Below are 12,022 nucleotides of genomic sequence, written 5' to 3'. Positions count from 1 at the left end.
TTAGTACAATAAACCTCATTTCAAGGCAGAAACATTACTGTATCCAACAGTTATTACATAGATCAAACTGAAATAGCTGCTGCAAAAACACCAATTTTTATAAAACATTAAGTTTAAGATTAATAGGGGTGCCCAAACTTTTTCATATAACTGTATATATGTATATATATGTATGTGTGTGTGTGTGTGTGTGTGTGTATATATATATATATATATATGTATGTGTGTGTGTGTGTATATATATGTGTGCGTATATATATATATATATCAGTACAGACCAAAAGTTTGGACACACCTTCTCATTGAAAGATTTTTCTGTATTTTCATGACTATGAAAATTGTACATTCACACTGAAGGCATCAAAACTATGAATTAACACATGTGGAATTATATACTTAACAAAAAAGTGTGAAACAACTGAAAATATGTCTTATATTCTAGGTTCTTCAAAGTAGCCACCTTTTGCTTTGATGACTGCTTTGCACACTCTTGGCATTCTCTTGATGAGCTTAAAGAGGTAGTCACCGGAAATGGTTTTCCAACAATCTTGAAGGAGTTCCCAGAGATGCTTAGCACTTGTTGGCCCTTTTGCCTTCACTCTGTGGTCCAGCTCACCCCAAACCATCTCGATTGGGTTCAGGTCTGGTGACTGTGGAGGCCAGGTCATCTGGCGTAGCACCCCATCACTCTTCCTCTTGGTCAAATAGCCCTTACACAGCCTGGAGGTGTGTTTGGGGTCATTGTCCTGTTGAAAAATAAATGATGGTCCAACTAAACGCAAACCGGATGGAATAGCATGCCGCTGCAAGATGCTGTGGTAGCCATGCTGGTTCAGTATGCCTTCAATTTTGAATAAATCCCCAACAGTGTCACCAGCAAAGCACTCCCACACCATCACACCTCCTCCTCCATGCTTCACGGTGGGAACCAGGCATGTAGAGTCCATCCGTTCACCTTTTCTGCGTCGCACAAAGACACGGTAGTTGGAACCAAAGATATCAAATTTGGACTCATCAGACCAAAGCACAGATTTCCAATGGTCTAATGTCCATTCCTTGTGTTCTTTAGCCCAAACAAGTCTCTTCTGCTTGTTGCCTGTCCTTAGCAGTGGTTTCCTAGCAGCTATTTTACCATGAAGGCCTGCTGCACAAAGTCTCCTCTTAACAGTTGTTGAAGAGATGTGTCTGCTGCTAGAACTGTGTGTGGCATTGACCTGGTCTCTAATCTGAGCTGCTGTTAACCTGCGATTTCTGAGGCTGGTGACTCGGATAAACTTATCTTCAGAAGCAGAGGTGACTCTTGGTCTTCCTTTCCTGGGGCGGTCCTCATATGACCAGTTTCTTTGTAGCGCTTGATGGTTTTTGCAACTGCACTTGGCGACACTTTCAAAGTTTTCCCAATTTTTTGGACTGACTGACCTTAAAGTAATGATGGCCACTCGTTTTTCTTTACTTAGCTGCTTTTTTCTTGCCATAATACAAATTCTAACAGTCTATTCAGTAGGACTATCAGCTGTGTATCCACCAGACTTCTGCACAACACAACTGATGGTCCCAACCCCATTTATAAGGCAAGAAATCCCACTTATTAAACCTGACAGGGCACACCTGTGAAGTGAAGACCATTTCCGGTGACTACCTCTTGAAGCTCATCAAGAGAATGCCAAGAGTGTGCAAAGCAGTCATCAAAGCAAAAGGTGGCTTCTTTGAAGAACCTAGAATATAAGACATATTTTCAGTTGTTTCATACTTTTTTGTTAAGTATATAATTCCACATGTGTTAATTCATAGTTTTGATGCCTTCAGTGTGAATGTACAATTTTCATAGTCATGAAAATATAGAAAAATCTTTAAATGAGAAGGTGTGTCCAAACTTTTGGTCTGTACTGTATGTGTATGTGTGAGATATAGATAGATATATATATATATATATATATATATATTATATATATATATATATATATATATATATATATATATATATATATATATATATATATATATATATATATATATATAATATATTATACTTTATTATTTTTACCATTCTTTTACGGTCACAGTATATAAATCCATGCCGGTTGCATGGATTTATATAGTGTGACCAAGTGATTTATATAGTGTGACCAAGTTGTCAAGCACTTTCCAAGTGATGCTAAAATCGCTTGGAAAGTGCTTGTCAACCCACATGCGGAAATGCATGTGAAGAACGCTTCACACCCGCTTGTCCCTGGCAGGAAAACGCATGTACAATCCGCATGTACAATCCACATGTACAATTCGCATGCGTTTTTTCTGCCAGGAGATGCTGAAACGCTCAGGAAAAATCCGGTGTATTTCTGCATCGTGGGCACATAGCCAAAAACTTGCTGCCTGCTAGTCAAGCATATTCTTATGCTCTGTATATTCCTAGTCCCACCACTGATTGGTTGGTTTCTGCCTATGCACAGTGTACACAGAAAGCTGTGAATCAGTGGTGTGGGCAGGGTTATTCAGAGAGCTAATATATCTGCAGCAGATGAAACTGGTTTTATCAAAATGATAGCAAGTAGATCAGTAAGTGATAAATCACTGGAATCAGGATCTATGCTGCTACATTATGCTGCTCTCAAAGGGAATCTGGTGCTAGGTTTTTGCTACACCATCTAATTGCGTATGATGAGACTTTTCTAAAAAGTTCATAATGAATTAAAGGGTTTTTTCCACGAACAAAAGTTGACTTTAATCAGTAGGTCTTGGAATAATAGCTTCCACAATTGGATGTGTTTAAATAAAATGTTCCTGTGCTGAGATAATCTTATAAATGTTCCCCTGCTGTGTACTGTGTAATGACTGTGTCTGACCGTGTAGGAACATGGTCTGATCATACCACAGCTCCTGGGCAGAGGAGGACGCACAGGAGAGTATACAGATAGTATCCGCTGCAATCCATTGCTATGCTTCCTTTGAAGTAAAACATTGTTTAAAAACAGACAGTGAAATGTTTTGCCTCACAAGAAGAATCAGCTGTGCTCCCCTGCTGTAATGTCTGTATACTCCTGTGCTTCCTCCCCTGCCCAGGAGCTGTGGTATGATCAGACACCATGTTCCTTCATGATCAGACACAGCCATTACACAGGACACAGCAGGGGAACATTTATAAGATTATCTCAGCACAGGAACATTTTATTTAAACACATCCAATTGTGTAAGTTATTATTATTACAAGATCTATTGATGAAAATCAACTTTCGTTTGTGGGAAAACCCCTTTAAGTGCCTATAGTGCATTAGAAATAAGATATCAGTAATGGCATCAGGGCACCTATATAAAGTGTAGCAATAGTATTGGGACTCCAAAGATCTACAGATAAGCATAAAAGCTTAAAAGTATGGTGTACAGCGTGATTTCACACACGCCAGAGTCCTGGTGGTGGATAATAACAAATCTGAAGTAGCACTCAAAATCTCCCTCTCCCTGCAGATTAACCTCTGCACAGGTCACTGACAGCCCTAGAAAACACTTCAAGTCCTCATGTGTCAGGTTTTTGTAAAATATTTCTCTAAATGCTATTAATGGCAGTGCAGACAAGATGGCTGCTCCCATAATTATGTACAGAGAATAAAAAGTCTGCAATAAAATAACCAAGTCGACAAGACTTCAGTAGTTTATGGGTTTAATTGGTAAACAAATATATGGTAAGTAGGATTCTTCCAAACATCAGCTATAATATGGAACTGAAGGAAAAACATTCTTTTTTTCTTTTTTTTTTTTTTAGGGTTCTGAAAGTAACTATGAAGAAATTAAAGAACACATCAACATTTCTTATTTAGATTTAAATCAGAACAGGTAAGTTCTTTGTTCACCTTTATTTTTTTTTTTAAAAAAACACCTTAAGGGTATGTGCACACGATGCAGAAATGAAGCAGAAAATTTCTGCATCATTTCTGCATCTCCCTGGCAGAAAAAACGCATGCAGCCTTAGGCTGTGTTCACACGATGCGTATTTCATGCGTTTCCGCGGCGTTTTTGCAGTTGCGTAAACGCCGCGGAAACGCATGAAAAACGCATGGTAGAAGGGAAGCAATGTTCCCCAATGGAAATCCGCATGTGCTGTGCCCATGATGCGGATTTTTCCGCAGCGTTAACGCTGCGGTCAAAAATCCGCAGCATGTCAATTAATTTTGCGGAAACGCGGCGATTTCGCCGCCATTGACTTGCATTAGAACGCGCCAATTCCGCAAGACAGCATTTGTACTTGCGTAATTGGTGCGTTCTAATGTGCGGATGGTACCCGAGTGTGGAGGAGAGGAGAGTCTCATCCACACCCAGGTACCATTAAAAAAGCTGTAAAAGAAGAATAAAATAAAAAATAAATGTATTCTTACCATCTGTCGGCCCGCGCACCGCTCCTTCTTGGTTCCCGGCACTTGCAGTGAGTTGTAGGACCTGCGGTGACGTCAGAGTCATGTGACGGGTCACGTGACGCTGACGTCGGCAGGTCTTTCAATTCAAAGTTGCCGGCGAGGGAGAACAGATTGAGCAGGACAGCGCGGGCCATCGGAGGTAAGTATAGACACTCTCTCGGGTCACACTATATAAATCCATGCTGGTTGCATGGATTTATATAGTGTGACCTAGTTATCAAGCACTTTCCAGGTCATGCTAACATCGCCTGGAAAGCGCTTGTCAATCTGCATGCGGAAACGCATGTGAATCTGCATGTGGATCCGCATGTATTCTGCAGGAAAAACGCATGCACAATCTGCATGCGTTTTTTCTGCCAGGGAGATGCAGAAATGATGCAGAAATTTTCTGCTTCATTTCTGCATCGTGTGCACATACCCTAATTGTTAAATGTTGCGAATGAAGTGAGTTTTACATTTTCCCACTGGATAGAGCAGCAGTGGAAAAATGTCCAGTGCATCTATAAAAATGTATTTCAATTGTACAGTGTTTATACCTTGATCATCAGAAATTAAAGCTTATTTTACTTTCCTGTTGTAACCCCTTCACCCCCTTTAAATTTTCATCATCTTCATCCCAGAGTCATAACCTTTTTTTCCCGTTAATATGGCTAAGGGAGGGCGTGTTTTTTGCTGGGCGAGTTTTACTTTTGAGTAACACCATTGATTTTTACCATATAGTGTACTGGAAAACAGGTGAGGGCTGACTATGTGGCAACCCAAAAAAAATATAGTTCTGGCGTTTTGATTTTTTTTTGTCTCATTATGCAGTTTACCGTTCTGATTATTTTTATATTTTGGGCATTTCTGAACACATCGATACAAACTGTGTAGTTTTGTTAATTTAGAATGGGGCATAAGGGGGGGGGAGGTTAAAGTTCTACATTAACGAGCGAACACAGAGACACACACACACACTTTTTAAAAAATATATTTTTAGTATGTTGTTTGTTTTTACACTTATGATTTGCTTCAATAGTCTCCTAAGAGTATGTGCACACACATTGTGTTTTTTCTGCACCAAAATCTGCATGTAATCTGCTGATAACTTTTCTCTGGCAGGAGATTAGCTGCATTTTTGTTGCGTTTTTGCAGCGTTTTTTCACCCCCCCCCCCCCCCCATTATTTCCTACTTTCAGCATTTTTCTAATCACTGAAAATACGCAGCAAACAAAAACCAACATGTGGGAACAGAGAGTTCTGGTTTCTCATAGACTTTGCTGGTTCTGCTAGACAGCTGAAAATTTACATAAAAATCTGCAGCAAATACGCAGCAAAGCACAACATGTGTGCACATACCCTTAAAAGACTTGAAGCTGTAATCTGATCGCTTGTGTTAAACATAGCAGGGCTGTGAAATGTTAATCTATGAACGCTGGTCATGGGGCGGCCCTCATAGCATATCAGCAATGGCTAGCATGGGGAGGGGGTCTCATGCAGACCCCCTGTTGTCATGCCAACCCATCATGTGACAGGAGTGCTGATCAGCTGACACATGCCTGAAAAGATGCAGGCTATAGTTCTGGGGGAGGCGACCTATGACGTATAGTTGCATCAGGAGTTGTAAAGGGTTTCCTTTTTTTTTTTTTTTTTTCTTACTATGGTTTACTGTTAGGATTCTTCTCTGTTTCCAGCTTGAGCAGCCGTCACATGTCTACAAGTAGGCGATTAGCTTAGTTGCAGTCACGTGCCAATAAGCTGCTTGTTTTCTTCTCTCAACAGAACATTGAAAGGTTACTATTCTGTGTGACTGCTACTATGCAAGTTGCATACCCCTTAGTTACAGAGCCAATGTTTAACCTTAATGTCAAGTCCCTGTTTTTAAAATTTGTCCAAAGTCACTTTGAGGTAATAACTCTGGGCATGAAAATTCAAAGTTTGAAAATTGCGAAATTTTCAAAATTTTTGCCAAATTTCCATTTTCCATTTTTTTTCACAAATTAATGCAAGTGATATCGAAGAAATGTTACCACAATCATGAAGTACAATGTGTCATGAAAAAACAGGGGGATCCATTGAAGCGTTCCAGAGTAATTACCTCATAAAGTGACAGTGGTCAGAATTGTAAAAATTGGCCTGGTCATTAACGTGCAAACAACCCTCGGGGATAAAGGGGTTCATTCAGGATATCATACACCTGTGCAATTAGCTAGATCCCACAGGGCTATTAATCTGACCTAGTCTCATAGCAAATTAGATCACGACTAAGACTCGTTAAGTTGAAACTGGTCGATCTTGTGAGAATATGGTTGGTGGTAGCTTCTGGTTCATATCCTTTAAAACCGTTTTTAAATTATCTAAATAAAGAAAAAACTGATTTTATCTTTACCATTGCTGGAAAAGTGTCCTCTTTTCTGTTGACCATTTTAAACCCATAAATGATTCACAGAACTTTTTAAAATGTGAATGAGAAACGTGAAAACGAAAATTTTAGTTTTTTTCTGCTAAAATGTTTTAGACCCCAAATTATAATTTTCAGACGCAATTTCTCCCAAATGCAATTAAATGCCATGTTTTGGGCACATCCGCGCTCCTCCATGGTGAAGAAATTTGACGAGAGATTGTATATATTTAAACAATCTTGTAGTTTATTACTAAAAGACAACAGTGGACCCGTTGAAGCGCAGGACTAGCTTGAAACGGCCGTTGTCTTCTCGCCCCCTCACCCCAGAACCTGCACCACCATTCCGCATGTGTAATCCCAAATAAACAGGACTATTATCAAGCAACACTGTTGTCTTTTAGTAATAAACTACAAGATTGTTAAATATATACAACCTATCGTCAAATTTCTTCACCACGGAGGAGCGCGGATTTTATTCCCGGCACCAACTTCGTCCTATTAAAGACAGCCTTACAAGATCCCTAGGGATTCTGTGCTGGCTGCAGCCCTTCGCTACAAATTCTGAGGAGTTGTGCATTACACATCTCACAAAGGTGAGCACATTTTTCTTTTTACCCACTTTGTTGTTGTTGGATAACAGCGCTATTGCGCCCCTATCTCTCTACTTGTTTTCATGTTTGGGCACATGGCAGGGCTCAGGAAGGAAAGGGTGCTGTTTGATTTTTGGAACGTAAATTTGGTTGGGATAGATTGTGAATGCCATGTTGCATTTTCGGACTCCCCGACATGCCTAAACAGAATAGTTGTGATCCCATTTTGGAAACTGGAGCCCTCCAGGATATCATCTAGGGGTGTATTAAGAATTGTTTGATGGAAAAGAGGTTCCAGCTTCATAAAATAGCATGGCACACATCTTTATTAGAAAAATCGATTTAAAAAAATGCCATGTTACTGTGATTACGCAGTGACACTCAAAAACACGCTATCACAGTAACATGGAATTTTTTTTAACCGTGTTTTTTTTTCTTTCTCCTAATAGAGATGCTTTTTTAATTAAGTTGGAACCTCTTTTCATTCACCTGTTTCAATGTGGTCCTATGAATTCTATGCTTCTACACTCCTGGAGCCTTGGTGAGCTGTTTTTTTTTTCTGTCACTTTGATACTACTGAACATTGATTACCTGCAGGTGATTCAGAAAACTTTATAACATTTAGATGTGAAAACCAAAAATTTTTTTTTTTCCCTGTTAAATACTGTTTTAACCCGTTAACGACTTTAGACGTAGCCATACGACATCTGTTTTTCAGATGCTGCACATCTCGTGTCTTGATGGTATGGTGTGGTATATGGGGTACAAAGATAGTGGGGCCATTCTTCATCAATGGAAACCTCAATGCCACTGGATATCTGAAATTGCTCCATGATGATGTGTTGCCCTCTTTATGCACTGAAGATGGCACGTTACCGGAGTTATTCCAACAAGATGGTGCACCACCACATTATGGGTGTCAGGTCCGAGCATTCCTACAGGAACAGTTTCATGGAAAGTGATTGGTCGTCGTGGGCCAGTTAAATGGCCACCAAGGTCTCCTGATCTGATCCCTTTAGACTTTTATCTTTGGGGGTCATCTGAAGGCAATTGTCTATGCTGTGAAGATACGAGATGTGCAGCATCTGAAACAACGGATACTGGAAGCCTGTGCTGGCATTTCATCTGCTGTGTTGCTATCAGTGTGTCAAGAGTGGGAGAAGAGGATTGCATTGACAATCCAACACAATGGGCAGCACATTGAACACATTTTATAAGTGGTCATAAACTTGTAAAAAACTCATGAAAGAATAAAGTTACGTTAAAACCAAGCACACCATTGTTTTTCTTATGAGATTCTCAATAACTTTGATGTGTCACCTGACCCTCTTCCCATTTATAAAAATAAAGTTGGATCCAAAATGGCCGACTTCAAAATGGCCGCCATGGTCACCACCCAACTGGTAAAGTTTCCCCCCTCCCATATACTAAATGTGCCACAAACAGGAAGTTGATATCACCAACCATTCCCATTTAATTTAGGTGTATCCATATAAATGGCCCACCCTGTATTATGTTTCTTCATTTATGCATTGTCATTCTGCACAAGGATCAGCGGTCCCAAGGTAGATAATTCATGATATATTATTCAAAGTTCATGAACATTTACATATAGTGGGGTGAGTTATTTCCAAAAGATTAAATCTGCAATGATAAGTAAAAATAAATAGGTGAAAGAGTTCATAGTGCAATATTAGTGCATTATATAGTGAATTAAAAACTTAACATGTATACGGCCTCAAATGAGAAAATCCGGTTTATGCTTATATTAGTGTATGCAACTTAAATTCTACATTTAGGCTATGTGCCCACGATGCAGAAATGCTGCGGAGCGTGTCTGCATCTCCCTGGCAGAAAAAACGCATGCGGATTGCTCATGCGGATTGCTCATGCGTTTTTTTCTGCCAGGTAGAAGCGTTCGTGAAGCTTTTTGAACATGCCATTTCGCATATGGGTTGTCGAGCGCTTTTCCAAGCGATTTTAGCATCACTCGGAAAATGCACCTGGCATGGATTTATGTTGTGTGACCAAGTTACGATGCTGCAAATGCAGCATCAATAGTAAAAAAAAAAAAAAAAAAAAAGTTGATAAATCAAAAAACATTATAGTCCCCTTACGATGGCCCCCGGTCTCCTTCTCCGGTGCTTCCGGTGGTGTTCTAAAAATGACCTTCCATGACTTCATTTAGTCATGTGACAGATCACGCGACTGCGGACATCACATGACTAAATGACGTCATGGAAGGTCCTTTTACCGCCACGAGTAGCCGAAGAGCCAGCAGCACCGCCGGGAGCAGACAGGGGCCATCAGAAGGTAAGTATATGTTTGTTTGTTTGTTTTTTTTATCTTAATTCTTTAACTACAGGTACTATGGTACCCGGGTCTGGAGGAGAGTCTCCTCTTCTCTAGACCGGGGTACCATCCGCACATTGAATCGCTTAATATCCACATGTGTACGTGTAGTCATGCATTCCAATCCAAGTCAGTGGCGGCGATTCCGCAAAATTGATGGTCGTGCTGTGGATTTTTCCGCAATAATAATCCACAGAGGAAATTTCCGCAGCATGTGCACAGCACATTTGGATTATTATTAGGAAATATGGCAGACAACTTAGCATGCGTTTTTAATGCGTTTTCGTGACAGAATTGCAGCCGCTGAAACGCATTAAATCCGCATCGAGGGCACGCAGCCTTACACTCCCTGACAGAAGTTATGTCACTTATCCATGTTATGTAAATAAAAGCTTATAACCTGACGTTAAATTCATCCATTGGTTTTATAAATTACTCTTTTGAAAGCTGAAACCCTCCCAAATTTGGTCTAGGTTAAGAAAATAAATTGGCATCAATGCTGAAATATTGATTATTTAACCACTTCGCACCAGAGCCTGTTTTTGCCTTCGTGACCAGGCCAATTTTTACAATTCTGACCACTGTCACTTTATGAGGTAATTACTCTGGAACGCTTCAGCGTATTCCCCTGATTCTGAGACTGTTTTTTCGTGACATATTGTACTTCATGATTGTGGTAAAATTTCTTCGATATCGCTTGCGTTTATTTGTGAAAAAATCGGAAATTTGGCGAAAATTTTGAAAATTTTGCAATTTTCTAACTTTGAATTTTCATGCCCTTAAATCAGAGAGATATGTCACACAAAATAGTTAATAAATAACATTTCCCACATGTCTACTTTACATCAGCACAATTTTGGAACCCAAATTTTTTTTTGTTAGGGAGCTATAAGGGTTAAAAGTTGACCAGCGATTTCTCATTTTTCCAACAAAATTTACAAAAACATTTTTTTTTTAGGGACCACATCACATTTTAAGTCACTTTGAGGGGTCTTTATGACAGAAAATGCCCAAGTGACACCATTCTAAAAACTGCACCCCTCGAGGTGCTCAAAACCCCATTCAAGAAGTTTATTAACTCTTCAGGTGCTTCACAGGAATTTTTGGAATGTGGAAGAAAAAAATTAACATTTAACTTTTTTCACAAAAATGTTACTTTAGACCCAATTTTTTTTATTTTCACAGGGGTAACAGGAAAAAATGGACCCCAAAATTTGTTGTGCAATTTCTCTTGAGCTGATACCCCATATGTGGAGGCAAACCACTGTTTGGGCGCACTGCAGGGTTTGAAAGGGAAGGAGCACCATTTGACTTTTTGAATGTAAAATTTGTCTGAATAATTAGCGGACGCCATGTTGCGTTTGGAGAGCCCCTGATGTACCTAAACTGTGGAAACCTCCCACAAGTGACACCATTTTGAAAACTAGACCCCTTAGGGAACTTATCTAGATGTGTGGTGAGCACCTTGAACCCCAAGGTGCTTCACAGAAGTTTATAATATTGAGCTGTAAAAATAAAATTTTCACATTTTTCCCACAAAAATGTTTTTCATCCCTTAATTTTGCATTATCATAAGGGTAACAGGATAAATTGCACCATGAAATTTGTTGTACAATTTCTCCTGAGTACGCCGATACCCCATATGTGGGGGAAAACCACTGCTTTGGTGTACGGCAGGGTTCGGAAGAGAAAGGAGCGCTATGTTGGCTGGGATAGGCAGCAGACACCATGTCACATTTGAAGAGTCGCTGACATGCCGAAACAGCAGAAACCCCCACAAGTGACCCCATTTTGTAAACTGCACCTCTCAAGGAATTCATCTAGGGAAGTAGTGAGTATTTTTTAATTTTTAAATTTATACCATTGGACAGTGAAAAAAGCATAATTATATTTTTACCACAAAAAAATGTTTTACCCTCAGATTTTACATTTTCACACAGGGCAATGGGTAAAAATGGTGCCGAAATGTGTCACACAATTTCTTCTAAAAGTGGCAATACCCCATATGTGGCTGTATTGTACCGCTCAGCCATACGGCGAGATCTGGGGGGGACGGAGTGCTATTTGACAATTGGAGAACAAATTATTGTAGAATAGGCATTTGGATTTGGGAGCACAAAATTTTCTGATTTTCTTTTGGGGGGCAAGGGCCATTTCGCTTTTCCAGAGCCTTTCTGCTACCAGTAACTTGGAAGTCCCTTATATTTTTAACAGATGACGGACCTGAGTGGGGACTAGCTTTTTTTGAGGACTGAGTTGAAGCTTTTATTGGGAACATTTTATGTAACATT

At 39.7% G+C, this 12,022-nt stretch overlaps 1 protein-coding gene across 1 annotated transcript in view; it reads left to right on the top strand.

The window, feature by feature from the left end:
• Positions 1 to 12,022, top strand: part of NUP133 (nucleoporin 133) — a 326,459-nt gene that overhangs the window by 90,975 nt on the left and 223,462 nt on the right. The window contains exon 8 of the mRNA XM_073671535.1: positions 3,758 to 3,828. Within this exon, the coding sequence (XP_073527636.1) occupies positions 3,758 to 3,828 (71 nt within the window). The remainder of the gene's footprint in view (positions 1 to 3,757; positions 3,829 to 12,022) is intronic.

Source organism: Phyllobates terribilis, unplaced genomic scaffold, assembly GCF_046119375.1.
Source record: "Phyllobates terribilis strain yellow unplaced genomic scaffold, ASM4611937v1 Scaffold_3__8_contigs__length_932513732, whole genome shotgun sequence".
In the NCBI taxonomy this organism is placed as follows: Eukaryota; Metazoa; Chordata; class Amphibia; order Anura; family Dendrobatidae; genus Phyllobates; species Phyllobates terribilis.
Note: the sequence above shows the minus strand (reverse complement) of the source record. Positions and strands in the feature narration are given on the sequence as shown.